General features: G+C 42.0%; 1 protein-coding gene across 4 annotated transcripts in view; it reads left to right on the top strand.

Annotated features, from left to right (window-relative positions):
* GAN (gigaxonin) overlaps positions 1-24,244 on the top strand; it is a 60,940-nt gene that overhangs the window by 26,140 nt on the left and 10,556 nt on the right. For 3 of the 4 annotated variants that reach the window (XM_068527764.1, XM_068527762.1, XM_068527763.1), the window contains exons 2-9: positions 409-523; positions 2,629-2,979; positions 5,148-5,365; positions 5,582-5,703; positions 9,114-9,226; positions 10,180-10,329; positions 11,253-11,389; positions 11,648-11,776. In XM_068527764.1, the coding sequence (XP_068383865.1) occupies positions 409-523; positions 2,629-2,979; positions 5,148-5,365; positions 5,582-5,703; positions 9,114-9,226; positions 10,180-10,329; positions 11,253-11,389; positions 11,648-11,776 (1,335 nt within the window). Of the gene's footprint in view, positions 1-408; positions 524-2,628; positions 2,980-5,147; positions 5,366-5,581; positions 5,704-9,113; positions 9,227-10,179; positions 10,330-11,252; positions 11,390-11,647; positions 11,777-21,197; positions 21,308-21,394; positions 23,973-24,244 lie in introns of those variants that run through there. The other variant, XM_068527761.1, reaches the window with a different exon arrangement.

The following is a 24,244-nucleotide window of genomic DNA, read 5'->3' as shown; positions in this document are numbered from 1 at the left end:
GTTAGAAGCAGGTTATCGTCAAGGTCCTAGCTTTCGTTTTGGGTGGTAGGTTTGTGGGGTCCTTGTTACATTACTGAAAATTGGATAATTAAATACAGGGAAAAAATAAGCCTAAAGGGCCTAGGGTTCCCAAGGTGAAGTAGAGATCCTTGCTCACGTGGACCTTAGTGCTTTGGTTGTCTGTTTCGTTTGTTTTTTTTTAAGAGGTAGCACTCTGAATCCTGGAGCAAATGCTTTGTAGTTGAAAGTCATAAAAAATATGTTGCTCTAAAGTTAACAAACGAAATGTTTTAGGTGTGATTCATATATGGATACGTATCATATAGTTTATAGAGTATTTGGTGCATACATATTTCTAGCTATTTCTGTTCTTTCATAGAAATTTTACATTTTTTTTCCCTTTCTTAGGACAAAGTTAAACTATAATCCTCCAAAAGATGATGGATCAACCTATAAGATTGAACTTGAAGGGATATCGGTAATGGTTATGAGAGAGATCCTGGATTACATCTTCAGTGGGCAGGTATGATGAGACACAGAGGAAGGAGGACTGAGTAGAGGCTCCTCGAGCTCAGGGTGAGGGTCTCCTTCATCCACTCTGTGACCGACAACACTGTCATCTCCATCTTCTGTCACTGTGTGCTTGACTTGGGTCTCCTGCTGGACGTGGCGCCCAAGGGTGTTCTTCCGGGGCTCTGCCCTTGAAAGAAAAGCAGACTAAGTAAGATCTTACCCAAATCCCAGGTTTTGTTTCTACCATCCTGAGCTCCACCTTCCAGTCTGAGACATGAGGAACATGGGATGCTCCCTTCGCTGCTGTCTTTTGTTTTTTAAATCTTAATTCCAGTCTTGCTTTGTACCCACACTATCGGGGAAGTCGCTCTGTCTCCACAGCATGGACGTGGGAGCCTCCTTGGGCGGTGGGGATTATTTTGTAGAAATAAAGACTTCGAGATTCACACCAGTGACAGGCACCTGCATGGTACTCATGATGCCTCCGTCCTGTTGCCTCAGGAGGACCAACATCCCTGTTCCCCCGCATTCTTTCTTTCTGATTTCCCTTTACTCTCCGTACCCATTTATATTTCTGGGGATTTCATGAAAGCCAAGGAAGAAAGTGATCAGTGGCTAGTGGTCCTTTCCGTTTCTTTGCCCTCCTCCATCCCGCTACTCCCCTGTTTATGTGATTTAAAGTGTATAGCATGAGGACACTTAAGGATAATCTTAGGTGTGAATTAGGAAGAAGTTCATGTGCCTCACATCTCATTATGCAAGAGATGTGATTACATTTTATCTTTACTCCTTTTGAGGGCTCATGTCCTGCTCTCTCCTTTATTCCTTCTTCCTCATTCTTCTTTTAATTTTCCTTTTGTAAAGGCTCTGTCTCCTACATAAGTATTCTGAGTGTACTGCTTACTTTCTCTAAATATGTTCATTCTGTCCAGAGTCAAACTCGGTGATTGTCATCCTTTTTGAAGTTTTTTTATTTCATTTCATGATGTTATCACTTTCACTTTTCTCTAAACACTAGGAGGTGGGTGTGTGGAAATAAGGTTATGTGTATGATTATTAAAAATAAATGAATTTAAACCAATTTGGGGACAGCCCTTAAAATACTGGCCATGCTCTTAGCATCACAAAACCAGGCTTAGGACCAAACTCTTATCTAACTTGTAAAATCAGTTCAGTGGCAGTTATAACAAGTTAGAAGAGTGTATTCATGTTCAGGCTTGCATTGGAAACTTGAAACCTTATTTATCTATGGTACAGAATGTGCAAATTGTGGTAAAATGTTTCTTGCTGCACTTCACTGTGAAATCTCTCCTTAACGCTTCCTAATGGAGGATAAGTACGCATTCTTTCGGAGAGTCTGGGCCGTTCATGATTGTGACAGTTATTTTAGGGGCCTGTTTCTTGATGTTGCCTTACTGTTGCGCAGAAAAACTGTGACGTGGGTGGAGGAAGAAGCATCAATCAAGAAACTGAAGAAAATTAAGAGAAAGTGAATGTTCACAATGATTTAAAAAAAAAAAAAATCTTCTCAGGGATTTATTCCAGAAAGTAGCTTTGAAACCAAATTGTATCTTTTGCACCAAGTGCAATGTTTGGTGTTCAGAATGAGGCCGCTCGGGCAGTGTGACTCTCCCTCTCTTCAAGGGGCCGTGTGGTATCTTCCACGTACCATTTGGCAAAGAAGTGAACTTAATATATTTGGAGGCAGGATTTTCATTAGTTCAGGTGCTAGCATTTAAAGAAATCGCCTTCAGTTTACCATAGAATGCGGAACTTGCCGTTTCCTAAGCATTTCAGTCATTTAAGGTTTTTCTCTAAGTATAGAAGTGAGCCCCATGGACAGTTCACCTTGGCAGGGTTATTGGTGGTTCATCTCGGTAAAGGAAGGGAAGAGCTGGGAAAAGTTAATCAGCCATGCGCTGCCTATGTTGTCCGCAGGTGCCTTGGTGCCCTCCGACTATTCTTGAAAACAAAGCTGAACCATATGAAATTGCCAGTTTTCGATCATCTTTGACCTCTATAAATGGAGCTTTCATATGGTCCTGCCTAATAGATTAGTGGTTGGGTTCTAAATATATACATTCAAATATAAACTATCTATGATCATCCTTACAGATCCGGCTGAACGAAGATACCATCCAAGATGTTGTGCAGGCAGCGGACCTGCTCCTGCTGACGGATCTTAAAACTCTGTGCTGTGAGTTCTTGGAAGGCTGCATTGCCGCCGAGAACTGCATCGGAATCCGAGACTTCGCACTCCACTACTGCCTGCACCACGTCCATTACCTGTCCACAGAATACCTGGAGACTCACTTCCGAGATGTCAGCAGCACAGAGGAATTCCTAGAACTGAGTCCTCAAAAGCTTAAAGAAGTGATTTCTCTTGAGAAGTTAAACGTTGGCAATGAACGATATGTATTTGAAGCAGTCATCCGATGGATAGCACATGATACAGAAATAAGAAAGGTACCCGTACTTTATAGCGTGCTCCGACTTTGCCTTTTCACTTACTTCTTCATTTGTTTGTTTATTTTTAATACAAATTCTAGATGTTTTATTTTTCTCCTCCAACTTGAAAAACTGACAAGGTTGTGATCTAAACCATAACCTGGAAAACATCTTCCTATAGAGTCACTAAAGCAGTTTGTTGTTCAGACCAGTCTACCAAAGTCCATGTAACGCATCATATAGCAATGAAAATAGTGATGATATCCTTTGAATGTTGTTATTAAGGGGAAAGGGATTTCAAGCTAAGCTGGAGAGTATAGAAGTGCACCCTATACTCCTCATCCTAGCTTTCAGCATCCTTCCCTCTACGATGGTGGGCTAACCCCTACAGGGACTCTGATGCAGGAAGTGGGGTGAGAAAAGGGCACATGGAATTCTGGCAGAGGGCTGAATTCTGGCACTGGGCTCTCCCTGGAGTGATTGACACCACTGGAGGAGAAAGTGGGAGAGCATTCCGGAGCTTTCATGGCAGTGAGGTTCCAAATAGGAAGGTTCTAGGAGTGACAGTCTAGGAAGGAAGGGTCTTAGAGAATATCAGGCTTGAGATCCACATTGTTAATACATTGGGGGAGGGAGCTTTAACCTTTAAATCACAGGGCTTTAAGTCTAATATTTATATACTAGAGGCTAGCTCCAATTACTATATCAAAATAAAAAAGTATATTAGGTTTCAGAGTGGCTTTCAGAATGCATAATTGCATTGTTAATTGTTCTTAGGAACTCTTGACTTACATTTTAATGATTATCTTGTAATTTTTAAATTCTGCAGGCCCATGAGCGTGTCCACTTAGAAACCACATTCATAGCTTCAGCTCCTTAGTACAATTAGTGTTCTGTTTTCCCCATTGGTGAGGTAGATTGGGAAAGGGGATAGAAGGGTTTCCACCTTGCTGCCACCACTGAAGTATCTTCTCTCTGACCCTCTTCTTGCCTTGAAGTGATGAGGGCATATAAGATGGAACGACTGCTGGGAAACAAGAGGCAGTTCCTCGTCCTGTGGTTAATCTGAACTTGATGCTGTAAGGACTGTTGGCTTTTATTACTCAGGGTATAAAAGAGTGTACCTTAAAATGACAGTTTCAGAGCCCAGAAAAACTAGTCACCTTATGTACGTAGAGTGCTGTAGTCAGTTGGTTCAAATCTGATGATTGAGCATGAAAAGTATATCATTCAGGGACTTCCCCGGTGGTCCAGTGGTAAAGAATCCGCCTTCCAGTGCAGGGGACGCGGGTTCGATCCCTGGTCGGGGAACTAAGATCCCACGTGCCGCGGGGCAACTAAGCCCGCGCACCACAACTACTGAGCTCGTGTGCCTCCATGAGAGAGCCCGCGTGCCACAAACTACAGAGAGAAAACCCTCACGCCACAACTGGAGAGAAGCCCGCATGCCGCAACTAGAGAGAAACCCTAGCAGACCGCGCACCGTAACAAAAAGATCCCTCGTGCCTCAACAAAGATCCCATGTGCCACAAATAAGACCCGACGCAGCCAAAAAATAAATAAATAAATAAATAAATAAATAAGGAAAATAAATAAGTAAAATGCATGAATATTTTTTTTTAAAAAAAGTATTTCATTCACATTAGACATGTTAGATAATTTTTAGCAGTAATTACTGAAGAAATGATTATATAGTACTCAGGATTTTTTTTTTTGAAATTTGGCTCTTTCAGATTTTTCTTGTAACGTTAATGTTGATACATGTTCATTATCTAGTTGACCATATTGTATCAAGCTATTCCTGTATATAATGTTTCTATAAATGTGATGTGACTCACAGCACATCCAAGTATGTGAAATAAGGCAAATCATAGCAGGGTTCTTCTCTAAGTTTTCCTGTTGCTGTGGGAACCCTGTAGGGCATTCAAGAAAGCTGCTTAAAACTTCGCAGTGATACATCAAATATAAATCTGAAGTGATGGTTTTTTTTAAGTTAAACTTTTATTAAGGCCAAGGGAAGTAGAAAGGAAAGGGGCCATAAGCACATTCAAGCAGTACTTACCCTTACCACTTGCCTGCTGATAATCTGACTGTCAATAATTTTAGTCTTCCAGGAGTGGGAAAACGTATATTCTAAATGTACAACGTATTCTCCATTTTTCCTCCCCGTGCTTGCCGCCCTCCAGGTCCACATGAAGGATGTCATGTCAGCGCTGTGGGTTTCAGGGTTGGACTCGAGCTATTTACGGGAGCAGATGCTGAACGAGCCGTTAGTCCGAGAGATCGTCAAAGAGTGCAGCAACATCCCTCTCAGCCAGCCGCAGCAGGGGGAGGCCATGCTCGCCAGCTTCAAGCCCCGGGGCTACTCGGAGTGCATCGTGACCGTTGGCGGGGAGGAAAGAGTGTAAGCGTGGCTGTGAGCGGTTTGACGGGTGCTGTAAGGGAAGAGAGATTTCCACGTAAACAGAAATTTATAACACTTTTCAGTATCTAAAGCCTAACAGCAATAGATTTTTTAAAATGTTTGAAACATTCTTTAGAGTAGTAAAACTAGTCATAGTTATTACAAGCAGAAGTACATAAAACATATTAACCACTAATCAGTTATCTATCTCCTTAGTTCACGGAAGCCAACAGCAGCGATGCGATGTATGTGCCCCCTGTATGACCCTAATCGGCAGCTGTGGATTGAACTGGCCCCTTTAAGCATGCCGAGAATCAACCACGGAATCCTCTCAGCAGGTACCGTGCTGTCATCAAGCTTACCTGAACACAAGATCAAGTAATGTCATTTCAGAGTTGTGCAGAATGACTCAAAACCTTTTAAAGAAATAATTTTATTATCCCTCTGTGGTGACATTTTCAGGGTGGCTCTAGCTTCCAGGGCTATGGTAAGAGGAGTGTCTTCTGTCAGTCCTTACCGTTCCCAAATCTGAAATACGTGGCTGTTTTTAAGACGTCACTTGAGGAGCATTTTATTGTATGACTTAACTGCTAGAAGAGCAAAACTCAGTGACTCTTAACCACCCGTTAGCTGGATGGTCACACCTGAGATGCAGGACTTCTTTGAGCCGTGATAGCCCCCCATCTTGGAAAGTTGTGCAGTGTAGAATCGCAACATGTAACTATATTCAAAATAAGAGTGTCACATAAAAGTAGGCATTTCATATGAAACTTGAGAAAATACTGCTTAAATTAGTTCTGGCTTAAAGTTGTTTTATGACAGGAAGTATGTTTTAGTTGATGTTTACAAGTTTGGAACGTTATTCAAAGCTTTCTCTCCAACAGGTGATGGGGAGGGCTGTCCTTGCTGCCTTTCTCTTCACCTTGGATCTGCCTTGTTGGCTTCATCCTGCAAGTGCCATTTCACTTCATTCTAATTATTGTTAGCAGTTCTTCTTTTATAGTCTCTGCTTGCCCACAAACATTACCTTAAATTTTTTAAGCTATGCCACACCGTACCATATTTTAGATATGCCTAAAGCTATGGAATAGAAATGGAATCGTAAGTTCCACAATTATTGAAGTTTCTGTCAGTGATAATCAGCTGGATGGAGTGGTGTAGGCAACAGGATGTGGGTCTGACTTCTCTGTTCCTTCTTAAAATTAGCTTCCTTAAGTTGTCCTCCCATAATGTGTATACATGTGCATAATTTTCACACATGCACACCTACCACAAAGGTTCCCATATCACTGATTTTCAGATTTCCTAGAGAGGTTGTTGTTTCAGAAACTTGAAACAATGAGGAGAGGAATTGTGCCCAGTTGTATTCATTGAAGTTGTGAAATGATTGAGTAGTTCCTATTTGTCCAGCTTGTTCTGTGTTTCTTCTTTTCTTGCCTTTTTTCAAAAAATTGATTGACTTTTTTGTCATTCAGTTTTTTCCCTCTCTACCAGCTTAGAAGTTATATTCTATGTCTATATTCCTTTGAAGGTCACTTTATGTTTGTTTTGTTTTGTTTTTTTAATATTTACTTATTTATTTATTTGGTTGCGTTGGGTCTTAGTTGTGGCAGGTAGGTTTCTTGGTTGCTGCTCACAGGCTCCTTGGTTGCGGCTCGCCAGCTCCTTAGTTGTGGCATACATGTGGGATCTAGTTCTCTGACCAGGGATCGAACCCGGGCCCCCTGCATTGGGAGCACGGAGTCTTAACCACTGCGCCACCAGGGAAGTCCCCTGAAGGTCACTTTTGAATCCACAGCCTGTACTGTTAAGTTAACAAAGTCTAGTAGTGTAAATAGTACATTTATACTCTTATTTTTCACATTCCATAGTCTTGCAGTATTAAAACACATGGTTTTTTATAAGTAAATATTCACATATATATGTTTATCTGTTTCATACACGTATCTGTAGATAGTGTTCATTTAGATTTATCCACATATTTACCACTTTCTTTGTTTTTCCCTCTTACTCCTCAAACTTTCCGTCCAGGATCATTTTCCGTCTCTCTGAAGTTCATCTTTTTGAATTTCCTTTAATGTGGGTCTTGTGGTAGCAAACTCTTAGATTTGTTTGTCTAAAGATGTCATTATTTTGCCTTCATCCTTAATGGATATTTTTGCTCTGTATAGAATTTTAGGTTGGCATCTATTATTGAAGATGTTTTTCCACTGACTTCTGTCATTCCTTGTTGTTAAGTCAGTTGTCACATCTAAAGCTCTGCCTTTTCTCTGGGCTGTATTTAAGATTTTCTTTTTGTCTTGGTTTTTCTGCCGTTTCACTGTAGCGTGCTTAGGCAACATTTTATTTGAAATTTTACCATATTTGGAGACTGTTGGGCATCTTGACTCTGTAGCTTGGCCTTTCATCAAATCTGGAAACTTCTTGTTTGTTATGTCTTCATACGTCATCCTTGCTCCTTCTCCTCTGTCTCTCTGCTTTTGGAAGTCAGATCAAACATGGCTAGAACTTTCTACTCCAACCCCTGCCTTCTACCTTCTTTTTGTTTTCTTTTTCATCTTTTTGCTTCTCCGTGTTGCCTTCTCTGTGGTTTCTTTTGATTTATCTTGCACTTAATGAATCCTCTCTTTAACTGTGATGAATCTGCCATTAAATCCATCCATTGAATTTTTTATTTAATCTGTTTTTATCCTTTTTTCCCTAGAAATTCTCTGTAAGTTTTTTTCAGATCTACTATGTCACTTCTCTTGTCCCTTCTTCTAGAGTTACCTTCACATTTGTTTTTTTAAAACATAGTGAGCATTGTTGTTTTATCGTCTTTCTGATTACTCCAATATTTGAAATTTGGAATCTTTGCAAGACTACTCCCTATTGTCTGCTTCTGCTGGTTCTTCTTAATAGAGTCTGGTTTCTTTGTATACCTGAGTATCTTTGGCTGAGTGCCAAAGATTGTTTTATTAAAAATTATTTGTAGGGATAACGTGATGTTTTAAAATCTTAGAATGTTAGAATCTAAAACTTAGATAAACGTACTTTCTTCCATATAAGTTTTGTGTTTTTTTCTGCCAGTTGCCTGGAAACACTACTAATTTGTAATTACTGTAAATCGAATTCGAATTTTGAGATTTCCTAGATAAGCAAGGAGATTTAAATCTGGCTTCTAATTCTGGTTGGCCTTCATCCTGATGGTTAGAACTTCGGCGAGGCTTTCCTGCCAGAAGCCACGCTCGCTGTCTGTGGGCCTGGGATTTAGATTTCTATCTTCTTCATCCCCTCAAAGCCATTAAGAGAAAGGTTGCATTTTTCCCAGATTGCTAAACGCCCTCAGAGCAAAATGGTTTCCACGCATGGTAACCTCTCTAGGGCCCACATTTCCCTTCAGTTTTACCATAGTGTCTTGTTGGCTTCTTCTCCTTTAAGAAGACTATTTTAAATAGAGGCTGGGGAACAGAACAGATGAACTGAGATAACTCAGAGTCACTTGCTGACCGGGTGGGTGGTGTCAGTCTTCCTTTTAAGGTGCAGGGTAGTGGGGATCCACACAGAGATCCCGAGGCAAGTGAAATGGTCAAAGTGACTCACAGATTTGGCTCTATCACCCAGGCTTGGTAAGATCTCGAATCCGTTGTTGTCAGAGAAGGTATCTCCACATCCTGTCTCTGCCCTTACGGCATTTGTATTTGACTGGAGATAGGTGTTGAAAACTTACATTTCAGCTTTCTTGCATGTATTCTTTGATTTTTTGCAGAAGGATTTTTGTTTGTATATGGGGGCCAAGATGAAAATAAGCAGACCCTGAGCTCAGGAGAAAAGTATGACCCAGATGCAAACACATGGACCACATTGCCACCAATGAACGAGGTAAAATACTGCTTTTGTAGTTTGTCTGATGTTTCTTTTTTCCCTTTAGCACTTTTGTTTGCTTTACATTTGAGTATAAGGAAAGAGGTAGCAGCCTCGCCAAGCGCCCCTCCCTGGTATGCGCGTGCCCCCCTCCCGGCTCTGCTCCCCGTGCCTTCCCTCGCTCCCCCTTCTCAAGCCTCCTAGGAGTGCACTTGCTTTGGGACCTTTGCCAGGTACCCACGTGGCTCGCTGCTTGCTTCCTTCAGGGTTTGTCCATATGGCTCCTTCTCAGCGAGGCCTCCCGCGGCCTCTCAGCTCTCCTGCCCCCTCCCCTGCTTTCTTTCTCTTCATACCACATAGAAGCTCCTCACATACTAGATCTTTTTCGATGGTTCGCACAAACTGTTTGATGATGGCAGCGCATTTTGTTTGCGTGGTCAGCGCTCTCCCTTCAGGGCACCCGGGAAGTGCTGTGAGTGGATGAGTGTGGAACACATCAGGTTCTGTTGCTCCAGGCAGCCTTAGCCCGGGCCTCTCCCCCTCCCGCCCCCACCTCTCCAGCCACAGGCAGTGCTGTTGATGTGGATCTTACTGGACTTCACACATCAGCTGGGAACCACTTGCTGCCCACTGCTGCACGAAGATCATTTTACAGAGCCACACAGCACTAGTTCTCTTTCTTGTCGTGAGCTGTTGTGAGTAAAAAGTAAGGATTCTGCCAGCGAGTTCACCACGTGTGTAGTTCCCTTGTTCCCGGAAATCCCTGGACGTGGGTTCTCTGTCTATTGTGATAGAAGAGTGAGCTGCTAGGGAAATCAGAAATATTTGAGAGAGATGGTTTTGAGCCTGGTTATTTCTTTGCTGGAACGCTGGAATATAATGATGTCTGTAATTTTTATTTAATGTATGAATATCAGCTTTCAATCTGATAGTTGGCCTTTTGTCCACAAAGATCTTTGATGTCTTTTCAGGCAAGACATAACTTTGGAATTGTGGAGATAGATGGGATGCTGTACGTTTTAGGAGGAGAAGATGGTGAAAAAGAGCTAATTTCCATGGAATGTTATGATATTTATTCTAAAACCTGGACAAAGCAACCCGATTTAACCATGGTTAGAAAGGTGAGAACTATATCTTGTGGTAACTAATTCACAAATTGGATTTTAAAGTTATGTTTCTTCATTTCCTACGTATGCCTTTTAACACAATTGATAGTGTTAAAAGAATTAACATTATAGAATTATGTCTTTGTTGGTAGCTTGCCTTCACTATTACCAGCCACACAGCAAGCTAGGAAACGGTGTGTGAGAGAGTTTATCTTGGCGGTGGGCTCTGGGCAGCGCTGCTGTGTCCAAGGCCCACGCCTGATAAACGCTTTGTAATTGCACTAACCTAGGAAGGAACCAGGTCTTCCCAAACCGGTTTTCTTAATCATCGTGCAGGACTGGGGAGAAACATTAATCCATAGGTAGAGAACTGCCATTGCTTACTGGGTAGAATGAAAACAGATGGCTCACGTTAGCTGTTTATAGCTTAGTCTGTATTTCTTTTCCCTGGTAGAGGCTGGAATTTCATCATCAGGCCAAAGCCTTGTCCAGCGCCCTAGGTATTTTACACCTTGGGTACTGGGATTTACTCATAATATGATCTCTCACTGTCTGTGCCCTTTCAACTGACTGACTTGGGGCAGGAATTGAATGACATCTTGCTCCATGGAGTCCACATCTTGGACTCTTCAAATAGTGGTGAGAACAGAGAGCCTGGAAAGCCACTTTAAAAATTAGGATTATTTACTTTTCTCACTTAGTGGAATAGTATTAGATGGAGTTAATCCTTTTCTGAGGATTCACAGTGTGTGTATTACCTTGCTCTTCTCATTTTTAAAAGCCTCTGTTGTAGTACTGGAAGGCACCATACATAGTCTTACTATTAGAAGTCAGATCCTTTTCCAAATATTTGCCAGTGCTCTCTAGCCAAGCTGGTATTTACTCGCCTAACTTTAATAATAAATGTTGCCTCCCCCACTGTTGCTTTCTCCTTTCAGATTGGCTGCTATGCAGCCATGAAAAAGAAAATCTATGCCATGGGCGGAGGATCGTATGGAAAACTCTTCGAGTCTGTGGAATGTTATGACCCACGGACCCAGCAGTGGACCGCTATCTGTCCACTGAAAGAGAGAAGGTGAGAGAACTTGGATAAGGACTGTGCAGAGCCCCCTTCGCCTGGCTTCTGTTTTTCCCTTCTTTCCAGCTAATCTTTTATTTGACTTGGCATTTGGTTGATATAACATTAAATGAATAAGCCATTTCCTGAAAAAGGAAGACCCACGTATTTGTGAAACGTTGAATGGCGCAGAGCTAAAACAAGCGTAAGAGGAATTACGGAATCAGGTCATGAGTTGTAAATCTAATACCTAGTATGCCCTCTGTGGCCTTTCAGGTTTGGAGCTGTAGCCTGTGGAGTCGCCATGGAACTGTATGTATTTGGGGGAGTCAGAAGTCGCGAGGACATCCAGGGGGGCGAGATGGTAACCTGCAAGTCGGAATTCTACCACGATGAGTTTAAAAGGTATTTATGAATGGTTTCATGCGGCTTCTGCAACTTTTTCTTTATGCTTTCAAAGGCATGTTTTAGTTTTGTTTAGTTTTGTTTTCAAATTATTTCACTGAATTTATCTATTTATGTCTAATGCATAGTAGATATTTATTCAGTGACTTCAGAAATCTTGGTAACTCATAGGAAAGCCATAGAAAAATGTTTCTAAAATGTAGATCAGACCTTGACACTTTTGATAGCTTTTAGGAGAAAGTTTAAACTCCTTAACTTAGCAGATATAGCCTTTGTGATTTGGCCTATGTCTACTGTTTCTGCTACTGTTCAACCCAGATGCGTCACTTTAGTCTCACTGAGTGACTTTTTTCCTCCAAAACATGGTATGATTGTCTCAGCTCTGTGCTTTTTTTTTTTTTTTTAACGTCTTTATTGGAGTATAATTGCTTTACAATGGTGTGTTAGTTTCTGCTTTATAACAAAGTGAATCAGCTATACATATACATATATCCCAATATCTCTTCCCTCTTGCGTCTCCCACCCTCCCACCCTCCCTATCCCACCCCTCTAGGTGGTCACAAAGCACCGAGCTGATCTCCCTGTGCTATGCGGCTGCTTCCCACTAGCTATCTGCTTTACGTGTGGTAGTGTATATATGTCCATGCCACTCTCTCACTTTGCCTAGAGTCTATCATACAGAGTGAAGTAAGTCAGAAAGAGAAAAACGAATACTGTATGCTAACACATATATATGGAATCTAAGAGAAAAAAAAAAAAAGGTCATGAAGAACCTAGGGGCAAGACGGGAATAAAGACACAGACCTACTAGAGAATGGACTTGAGGACACGGGGAGGGGGAAGGGTAAGCTGTGACAAAGCTCTGTGCTTTTGTACTATTCCTTTTGCCTAATATTTCCCTTCCCATGTTTATCCAGTTAATTTGGCCTCTTCCAAAACTCTGCTTAATTATCACTACCCAGAGAAAGCCTTCTCACGTCTCCCAGGCTGAGTTAGGCTCCTCAATCTGGGATCCTATACATCCCTCTCTTGGATGTGATAGAGTTAACTGAAGCTCCTTCAGGACAAGTTCCAACTCAGCTTTGGGTCCTAGCTTCTGGCATCATACCTGGCCAGTATCAGACACTCAGTAAAAGTGGTGTCAGAGATTCTTAAAACATCTGACAGGCTGCCATATGTCTTATGAAGTAGGCAGCATCCTTCCAACCCCCTCACTTCCCTCCTCTGACACGTTATATTGTTGTAACCACCAAACAGTATTGTTACTGCAGTAATATGTTCAAATCCTACAGGGAAACTGCCGTGCTGAAGTTAATCTTGTGATAGCATTTCAACTGTGTTACCAGAAGGGGGTGCCAGAATATAATGTTCAAGTTCATATTATTTTAGATAAGGGCAAACAATGAGCAGTTGCCAAGATTTTAGAAATATGTATAAATGTTACCTATTAGTGTATTTTAAATTTAGGATATTTGCATAGCCTTTTTTTCCCCTTTTTCCTTCAATTACAGGGGGCATACAGTCTTAGGAAAATTTACTAGACAAAGTGTGAGAGCAGTTTGAGAATGCTTGGCTCTGGTAGCGGTGGGGGGCAGAATTTCAAGGACTTTTCTACACTTCTCTTCCATAATATGTTACTGCGAGGGCTGACTGTTCAAGGTATGAAGTAGTATATTAATTTCTTGCCCAAATGAATCCCAAAACAGTGTGCCCAACCTCATTAACAAGCAGTGGTCAGTACGTTTGGTTTCTGATAAAATATTGTTATACGCCTTTCTCATAATGACTGAATTACTGTTTGGACAGTGTGAGCTAGAGAGCTATAAACTCGCTTGCTGAAGTAATCAGGGTTGCTTATGGTTTTACCATTTTCTGTCCCTATTTTGATTGTATAGGACTTAAATCTGGCTGTAAAGTTTTTTGTCTGCCCTTGATACGCTATCAATTATTAGAACCTTTAGATTTCTATCAGGTTGTCTCATATTAATATAGTTGATAAGCTTCAGATATAAGTATACTACTTGCTTTCAGTTCATAATTGTTAAACATGAGTATTGCTTCTTCCTTGCTATTTAAAAGCACTTCCAAATAAAATTTGTATTATCTTTAGTTTGCTTATATTCAAGTTCTCCAGTGTTGATTCACAAATAGAATGAAGAAAGCTTAACTTCTGTTGATATATAGGATTCTTGTTTAGATAACACTAAACATGCATATAACACTAAGTGCCATGTATTAACTCATTGAATCTTCAAAACAACCCTCTGAGATATAGTTACTCTTTTTATTCCTATCTTGCATACGAGGAAACCGAAACACAGAGAGGTTAAGTAACGTGCCCCAAAACACACAGGTAGCAGGTGGCAGAGCTGGAATTTGAACTCGGGCGTTCTGGCCCCCGAGTCCACATTTTCAGCCACCACACAATATTGCCTTAAAAATATAGGCTTTCCAATAAATATCTATAGAAGGAAAAAAAATCTATAAGTAGTTTATTTCTTTAAAGATCAGATGTTTCCAAGTGTGTGATATTTGCATACTCTGGAAACTGTTGCCAGATGAACAACCTGCATTAGATTGGAGACCATTTACTGTTTTTAAGTAATCTCTTGTCTTTCCTGTCTTTGTTCCCTATTTTTAGGTTAAAACTTTCCTGGAAAAATGCCATATCATACTATTTTCTGTGTTTCTGACTAAAAACAAAACTGTTTGAAGGAAAGCAAAAAAAAATTGCCATTATACCAAGTCATGGCAACAACTTCATATATCCAGAAAGACAGTGTATCTATTTCTGTTCCTTGTATATCCCTGTTCTTCTACTCGTGCTGCCATCCTCCCAGTGGTCCATATTCAAAATAAGGTCATCTTTGATTCTCTCTTAGGCTTCACATCTCATGAGTTGCCAAGGTTTTTTCTTTTTTTTTTTTTTTAAACTCTGTAGTATTTTTCACACATCCCCCCCTTTATTTTTCTGCCCCGACTCCAGTGAGCTCACTCTTTTATATGTGCAAAGTCTTCTAACCAGTCTCTCTAATACTTTACACCTACTTGTGCTTTTGAAAGATTAATCTGACTTTGGTCATTTCATTGTGATGGAAATTCTTCCTGTCTCCCCATTGCTTACCAAGTAAAGATAATAGTATTTAGCCTCCTACCCGGGGCCCTCCATGATCTGAGGTTGAGAAAAATGTTCAGCCTTTTTCACTTTCTTCTTTTCACATGTTCTGTACTCCAGCTCACTTCTTATAGCCGTCCTGTGTTTTATTGTCTCTGTGCATTTGCTCAGCCGAGATGCCCTCCCCCTTTCATTTTTATATTATAGGTAAATCATGTTAACTATTCTTTGAAGCCTAGATCTGTCAGTTTCATCTTTTGATGCCTGAATGTATACTTGGATAGACACGTTTGACCACTGGCTGAATCCCCTGTGGTCCTCTGACTTGTGGGTAAGGGACCATTATGGTAGCAAGGGTTAAGTGGAAGTCACTGGAACTTTCCTTCCCTGCCAAGATAGAAAACCAGAAGCAGTACTGCATCCTGAGGAATGTGCAGACATTAGTGCCACCGTCAAAGGCTTGAAAATGCAAGAGTCGTGCTACGTATCATATCCCCACTTAATTCACTTAGAAAAAGAAAAGTCAAGTAGATTTTGGAAAACAACCGTGAGCTTTCATAAACTGAAGCAGGTAGTTAAGCTGATCACAGACTCAGTCCCACGGGTGGGATCTTCATGCAGCACGGTGCCTGGCCTTGGTTGCTGCTGTTGCCTTAGCTGACGCCTTCTCTTCACACCAATCTGCAGCGACCACCAGCAGCTGTTTCTTGTACCTGGCAGGACCAGCGGTACCCCGGTACAGTGTTGCCTCAGGGCTGTGTCAGTTTTGCCGTGTGCAGTATATTATTAGTCCCCAGAGATTTTGATCACCTTGGTGTGCCGTACTGTATTGGTCTGCCCCGTTGACCATGTTACGCTGTTTGGACCTGAGGCTTAGGAAGTAGCACACACTACAGATGCCTGTGTAAGACACGTGAGCAAGAGGATGGGAGACGAACGCTGCTCCTAACCAAGTCTGCTTCAGTCATGGTCCAGCCAGGAGACAGAAACCACCTCGTAATCTGCAAGGGAGATTTAATGTACGTAATTATTAACTAGTGAGAGTAGTTAGCTGCTAACAGGTGAGAGGATGCAGAAACAGCCGATGAAGGAAGCGCGACTGCAGCCTTTAGGGCTGAGGGAAAGTGCCCCAGGAAGGAGCAAACTGGGAAGAGCCCTCCCTGCCCCGCAAGGCTGGATTCACCTCCGTAGAGGAGGGTGTGCAGTGGCCCCGGACGTGGCAGAGCCCTGGGGTGCCGGGGCCAGAGCTGGTGCGTGGAAGCTGCCTGCTGGCTGGCAAAGGACCTCCCTGAGGGAGGGCCACTCTGGTCCCCCAGCACACAGGAGGCGGCAGAGCAGATGGAGGAAGGGACAGGCCGCCGACACCAGGGAAGAAGCCCTTTCCTCTCCCCAGCCCTGCAGTCCCGCCAGCGCTCTCTGCACTGCGCCTGCCTTCTCAAAGAACCAGCTACGCACTGATGTTCATTTTCTCCACTGTGTGTTTTCTGTTTCATTGGTTTCTCCTCTTGTCTATGTTATTTCCTTCCTTTTACTTACTTTGGGTTTATTTTGTTCTTCCTTTTCTAGCTTCTTCAGGTAGCATATTAGATTTTTTTAATTTCTCTGCTGCGGTCTCCTATCTTTTCATCATAAGCATGCTTTCCTTTCCCTCACTGAGCATCGTTATGGTAGCTGCGTTCAGGTCCCTGCCTGGCAGATAATCCCAGCATCTGAGTCATCTCGGAGTTGGCGTCTGTTGATTGTTTATTTCCTTGCAAAGGGGTTTTCATTTTTCTGGCTCTTTTGTTGAGTAATTCTGGATTGCGTCCGGGGCGTTGCGAACATGGCATTGTTGAGGCCCCGAGGTCTCTTGCTGCTGCTTCAGAGACTTGCTCCGGGCATTTAGCAGACAGTGGACTTGGTTAGACTCATGGAGCCTCAGGTGCAAGCATTCGTGGATCCAGTGTCAGTCAGACGTGACTCAAGTGGATGCCCGTCCGTTTAGGGGCTCTTCTGTACCTCCCATCTTTCTGAGACCCCCGCATACTTCAGTGATCCTTGTTGCCCCAAGATGCTCTCCCCTGATTCCGGTGGCCAGAAAGACGGCAGGGTTTTCTCTAGGGCTTTTGTTCCCCAGAGCTGCCAGCCCCAGGCTGCCTTCAGACGGAGCTACCAAGGAACTGGAAACTCATTCCATGTGGGTGCTTGTTCAACTTTCAACTTCTTTCCCAAATCTGCCTGCTTCTGCTCAGTCTCCAGAGCCCTCACGCAGTCTGACTTCTGTATTTTGTCTGTCTAGAGTTCGTGGCTGCTTCTTGTGGGAGGCTCAGCTGAGCCCTCACTGAAGCTCCCTCTCCCCTCCCTCTCTCCTTCCCACCTTCTCTCCTTCCCACCTTCTCTCCTTGCCTGTCTTACCCCTCCTACTCGGCTCTCTCTGAAGCTTGCCCCATTTTAAAGTTTCCTTTGAGGGAGGGGGGATTCTTAATTCTGAGTTACCAGAGGACACATCATTGTAGCCTCCAAGTCCTGAGGAGCCCACGTTTGAGAACAGTGTAATAAAGGCATAATATTGCCTTGTCTATTACAAAAAAAAAATTACTGCTACTTCACGATGCCTGCTATGTACTAGACACTGTGCAAAGTACTTTACGTTGGCTGTTCCATTTCATCCTCACAGCAGACACCTGAGCTTGGTGATGGCGTCCCCACCTTACAAATGACGAAAGAGAGACTGGGTTAGCTCAGTCGTCCAAGGTCAACCAGGTGATAAATGGAAGAGAAAGAAATGCAGAACTACATGCCATTTATACCATTTTTAAAAGCAGCAGATAAATATATGATCCAATTAAATTCTCATATTTTATGTACTTTGAAGCCTCAGCATTATATAAAATAGATCACATAGGATTATTTTTCTGAAACCCAGGAACTCTGAATCACTGATCTGCTTTGGACCAAATTTGGTAGACAGTCTACATAGACCAATTTCTTCAGCTTTGTTGAATTATTCCAGAATTATGTTGAATTCTCAACTCTACAAAATTACTGAGAAATGCCCTTGTATTCTGATGTGTTCTTTCAGTAGATAATCTAGTCGCGTATGCCTTAATTCAGAAGAAGTGCCAGCTACCTTGTGGGCGTGCCTGTGGCCCTGTTGATGGACTTGCTGGAAGGGTTGTATGCCTCTCCAACAGGGTCATCCTGGGAGTGGCTCAGCTGCAGACAGGGCAGGGGGATACTCATCAGCTTTGTGTGATTCAGGACCTGGGAAGAATTTAAATGTCGAGGTTTAGTTATTTATGTTTAGCCTTGAAGACATAAAATATGAACAAACCAGTTACTGTATTTGACATTTTTCAAACTTTTTCTTTCAAAGGCCTGTTCGGGTCCCCATTTTCACTTTGCAGTGAGAGCTCTTAGATGTTTCCCTTTTCCTATTTATTAGAGGCATCTCGGAGGCAGGGGCCAAACTGAACTCCCAGTCCCAGCAAACTGCTTGATTCCAATTAACTTTCAGTTGTTCGAGGAATCGGATGTTAGGTAAAGGTACTCAGGAATATGGCAGCTTTACAGCAGCTTTGCTTCTGAGTTGTTCCATTATCTTGGACAAATCGTTCTGCTTCTGGGTTTCTTGGGATTAAAAATATGGAAGCTACTGCTTTATATAACAGTCTGGGAAGAGTGCTCATTGAAATAAAAGTGCTGTTCTTAGTGAAATAATTTTACATTTGTATTTAACATCAAGATGCTGTAGACCTTAGCCAGTGGCTTCTTGGACACTTGATGGCATAAGGTTAGACACACGGGAACAGTGCCAGGGCATCTTAGTGCTCTGATGGTGAGTGGAGGCCCAGACACTGGTAGTTCTGAAGGGTTTAGATACATTTCCAAGATCTGACTGAGGTCTGCTCTGACCTGGCTATGCCTTTAGCTATTAAAGGGAAATTGTTTGGTCAGATTACCTTAAGTAAACATTACTACAGGGCAGAGTCATTTGTTTTCGTTTTTGTTTTAAAGCAAAAAAACCCTTTTATTTTGGAATAATTTTAGACTTGTAGCAAAGTGGCAAAAATAGTCAGAGTTCCCAAAAGCTTCTCCCAGCTTCACCCAGCTTCTCCTAATGTTAACATCTTACATACCATAGTACAGATGTCAAAACCAGGATACTCACATAGGTACAGTATTATTAAGTCAACTACAGACTTTATTCAGATTTCACCAGCTTGCCCGCTAATATCTTTTTCTCCCTGCTCCGGGATCCGATCCAGGACCTGACATGGCTTTCAGTTGTTGAGTTTCTTCGGTCTCCTTTAATCTGTGACGGTTCCTCAGTCTTTCCTCGTCCTTCATGACCTTGACACCCTTGAAGGTTACTGGTCAGTTTTTTACTAGGATGTCTCTTCATGTGGGTTTGTCTCATGACGTCTCGTGAGGAGGCTGAGGTTGGACGTTTGGGCCAGGACTCCCACAGAAGTGCTGCTGGGCCCTTCTCAGCCCGGCGTCGGGGGAGCATGACGTCGATAATGTCTCATTGCTGGTGGTGCTAATCTTGACGACTTGGTTAAGGTGGCATCTTCTGGGTTTCCCCATTGTAAAGTCACTATTTCTCCCTTTGTAATTAATGAGTATCTTGGAAGAGAGAATTTGAGAATATGGGAATATACTGTTTCTCCTTAAACTTTCACCACTAATTTAGCATCATTGGTGGACTGGCCTTGCAGTAGTTATTACTGTGCTGTTTGCCTAATGGTGAATTTTCTGCTTCCCTCATTCCTTCTACCTTTGTCAGCTGGAATTCTGTAAAGAAGACCTGCCCCTTCTCCCTATTTTTTTTTTTTAATGTATTGAGTCATTTGTTTTTGTCAGTATGGACTTACGGATATTTATTCTATGAGTTGTCTGTCCAGGACTGTCATTATTTATTGTGTTGCTCCAGTTGTTCCCACCGTGGCCACTGGGAGCTACTGCATATCAGCTCCGCTGTCCTTCTGACACAACTCATCCTTTTTTAAGCTCTTCCTATGTGGCAGCACAAGATGATCCAGGCTCATCTTGTATTTTCAGCCTCTTCTGTGGAGTCAGCCACTTCTTCATGGAGCCCTGGCTCCTTTTAGTGGCTATTAAATTGATTTTCAACGGAAGTACCAAGCAATTTAGTGGGGAAAGAAACGTCTTTTCAGCAAGTGATGCTGGAACAACTAGGTATCTGTATGGGGGAGAAAAAGGACTTGACTCTTATACCTCATACCATACACAAAAGTTAACTTGAAATGTATCATAAGACCTAAGTGTAAAAACTGAAACAATAAAATTTCCAGAAATTTTCATTTAAAAAACCTTTGCAACCTTGGAGTAGGCAAAGATTTCCTAGGAGGACATAGAAAACATGAACTATAAAAAGAAAAAAAATGATAAACTGGAATTCATCAAAATTAAAAAACCTCTGTTCTCAAAAGTCCCCATTAAGATAATGAAAAGACAGTCTACATGCTGGGAAAAAGATTTGTGATACATGTATCCAACAAAGGACTTGTATCCATAAAATAAAAAGAATCTTAAAATTTAATAAGAAGACAGAAAAGCCAATCTGAAAAATGAGCAGATCTTTGAGCAGAAATTTCACAAAAGCAGATACATAAAGTGTCCAGTAAGCACATGCAGAGATGGTTAGCACCATTGGTCTTCAGGGAAAAGCACACCACTCATATGGCTAAAATGAAAAAGACCGACGGTACCCGAACTGGCAGTAATGCCGAGCAGTTGGAGTTTTCACATGTTGCTCGTTGGAATGCAAAATGGCACAACACCTTGGAAAACAGTGTGGTGTTTTCTTATCAAAGGAAATATACCTTTAACCGTATAACCAAGCAATTCCATGACGTAAGCCCACAAAAGAGCTTTGCTCTCTCAATTCCAAAATAGCTTCACTCACAATAGCCAGACACTGGAGGCTGCCCAAATGAACCTGAACAGGTGAATGGGTAACAAATTCTGCTGTACCATGTAATGGAATCCTGCTTAAGATAACAAGAAATGAGATAACAATGAAGCCACAGCACAGATGAATCTCCTTCACACCGTGCTGAGTGAAGGAAGCGGACTGAACAGTGCGCTCTATATGATTCATTATATGCGACGTTCTGGAACAGACACAACTAAGTCTTCAGTGACAGGAAGGAAATGAGTGTTTCACCAGAAGAGGAGTGTGGGTGTCATGCCTTGTACTGTAGGTGGCTCACTGAGTTTTGTCATCTCGGTCTGCTGAGATGTCGTGGACACCCTTTGACCTCCTTCATTCTGTCATTCTGTCCCTCTGTTTGTCCTCAGGTGGATCTATCTTAATGACCAGAATTTATGCATCCCCGCCAGTTCCTCTTTTGTGTACGGAGCTGTCCCCATAGGAGCCAGTATCTATGTCATCGGAGATCTTGATACAGGTCAGAATGTTACAGTGATCTTGTCGGAACTGTTTCCCGGTGATTCCGAGGCACGGTGTGTCACCTCTGCTTATTCTCACGGCGCAGGTACCAATTACGACTACGTGCGCGAGTTCAAAAGGAGCACGGGAACCTGGCACCACACCAAGCCCCTCCTCCCCTCCGACCTCCGCCGCACCGGGTGTGCAGCCTTACGTATTGCGAATTGCAAGCTTTTCCGCCTGCAGCTTCAGCAGGGCTTGTTCCGCATCCGCGTTCACTCACCTTGACGGGGCCGCGGCGCGGAAGCGGAGCTCCTGACCAAGCGCGCCGGGACGCGGCGCTCTGCGAGGGGACAGAGATGGCAGGCGACCCTTGCTCTGCGCCGGCCTCTGTGCGGTAACGCGAGTGGTTTTGTAATGCTTAGAAGCCTGGGCTTCCAGCTCTTGTTCGGGAGAACACGTAACTGCTGAAAAAAAAACGAGGAGGAGTCAGTTCCTCCAGGAGATGTGCCCCTAGACCAACCGGGCTAGTCAGTGTCAGAGGAAAAGGGAAGTGGGAATCCGTGTCATGTAAAATCAGGAAGTTACAGCACCAAGGTGCATGTTCCCCGCGGGGAGCTCACGTCTGGCTGACCGCTGTGTTCGAGTACCTGGCTTTGGTTAACAAACGAGCAAACATGCATATATCAACATATCCAAACATACCGGGATTGCTTTTCCACTGCACTTGGAAGGAGATATTATGCCTAACTCTGCCCAGCAATTTAAGGTTTGTGCCTAAAATGTTAGATTGGACTCAATGCCAGTTAGTCTCCACTTACTACTAGTTCTCTGTCCTAAGAATCTTTTTTAAACTAAATTATGATGAATGGAAACTAAGATAAAATTTCTCTTTTATGACATTCTATCTTAGTAATCCAAAAGAGTCAATAAATTAAGGAGTCAGGTGGCAGCCTTCCTGTGAATTTAAAGGAAGTTGCTGACTTCTGTGTTAATTCAGATGAAGATGTGTCATGCCGTCATTTCTGGGGTTGTGAAGGATCTCATGCAGTGCCAGTCTTCCTTTCCAACTAACCAGAACTGTTTTATAAATACGAGGATGTTAGTGAGTAGGAGATTTTGTAAAAGAAGGACCTGAGCCGGACAAATAATAAAGGTCTGCTATGACCAAAAAAAAAAAAAAAGAAGTCCAGAGAAAATATATAGGGATCAAAAACTTTTAAAAGTAATCTGTCTGAAAGCACACGAAGTCTTGTCTACTACTGTCTAGGATTTGAAAACGTGTCTTGGAATGCAAATCCGTGTTTAGAATCTAGTCTTTGTAGCAGAATTTTCTCAACGCCGTTCACTAGTACGAGTTTCAGACAAATTACATTACAAGTAAAGGTTGGCTGGTAGAGTAAACTACCTCAACTTAATTTCATTCTGTTCGTTTAGAGCAAATTAATCCTTTCCTCCTTCTCTCCCTCTCACTCCCATGTCGACCCACATAACCCCACTCCCCAAGGGAGAAAAAGTCTGTCATTAGTGGCACTTACCTTGTAAGATATTTTGTTTTCCATTCGAATTATACCACCTTAGTGTGAAACCAAGGAGTTCAAAGTGCTTGATGACTTCATCATTTGAATTTTATGCAATATCAAATTTCTAATCAATTTAATAAAGAGCTCTTCATTTCTAATTGTTTTCTACAGCTTCCCCCCACCCCCCTTAGTATATGGCTATAAGAAGCAGCATTTAGTCTTAATGATTAATAAATGTATAAGTGTATCCTTTGGTTATAAATTTGAGAATAGAAATTTCTCCTAGAAACTTCCTTCCTGGAATGTCTGTATGCTTTTCCCATGCATATGAAACATCACTTGTCTTTTCCCACCCAGGAACAGTAGAAGTCAATCCAGTGCTAGAAAAGTCACTGAGCAGCCTTGTCTGTGGGAATTCTAAAGAATGTTGTGTGTGCGCATTAACTCTCCATCCTGGCAGAGACATGGGTAAAAGGAGGTACAGGGTTTTCCTCTTCTCTATCAGAGGCACTGGGCCAGATTTGCCAGCCATTCACATAACAGTCAGATTTGACACGTAAGTCAAAGCCAGCCTCTTTGCTTTGTACCGTGTACCAGTCAGCTGTTGTCTGCACGCTTTCCCCAGGATACCTTGGATGTCTTTTAATCAAAGCAAACTGCATGGCCACTGCAAAGAAAGAAAACTTTCTTTGTACAACTAGATGTTAGTTTTAGAGGAAATAAATTTCTGAAAAAGTGGATTTTCTTTGGTAAAATGTCCCATACAGAACAGAACCTTGGCCTTCAGAAGCCACAGCTGAGATACATTAAAGTGGTAACTGATGGTCCTATTAAAGCCATGACAGTCAGCAATTCTCTTTTCTTTAATTACTGAAATTTAAAGTCCTTCCCAGGCTACGCCAGGCCTCTCCAAGGAGACAGTTCATTGTTTAGGAGTGAATGGGTCCCTGTTGCAATATTATCAGTGCCTGCATGACTTGGTCAATTCATTTTATAAAAGTAGTTTTTTTTAATTTAGTTCATTGGCACTGTAGCTGCAGAAATTAGGTAACTTTTTTTAAATTAAATTTGCCACATAATATGGGATGCAATAAACAAGAAAAGCTGCTAAGTGCCAAACTGTTATTTTACTATATATAAATATAAAAATATTACATTGAAGTGTAGGGATGTATTTAATTTTATTATGTTCCAAAATTAATCATGACTTTTTTGTAAATTACGGTTACTTTAGTATCGTGAAAAAATTTTTAACTCATTTCACACAGGTTTGTGTTTTAACCATCCATTTATGCCTTGAAATATCCTTTCTTGGTAAATTTTTGATACTTCTTTATCCATTAGGCACTTTTATCAGGTGTGTGTTGGAAATTAGTGGCGAAAGATAGATCTTAAAATTTTAAATACAGTATCTTTGGGGGAAGTGCAATTTA

This window comes from Eschrichtius robustus, chromosome 19 (assembly GCF_028021215.1).
Source record: "Eschrichtius robustus isolate mEscRob2 chromosome 19, mEscRob2.pri, whole genome shotgun sequence".
Taxonomy (NCBI): domain Eukaryota; kingdom Metazoa; phylum Chordata; class Mammalia; order Artiodactyla; family Eschrichtiidae; genus Eschrichtius; species Eschrichtius robustus.
The sequence above is the reverse complement of the archived record's forward strand: the minus strand, read 5'-3'. Positions and strand labels throughout refer to the sequence as shown.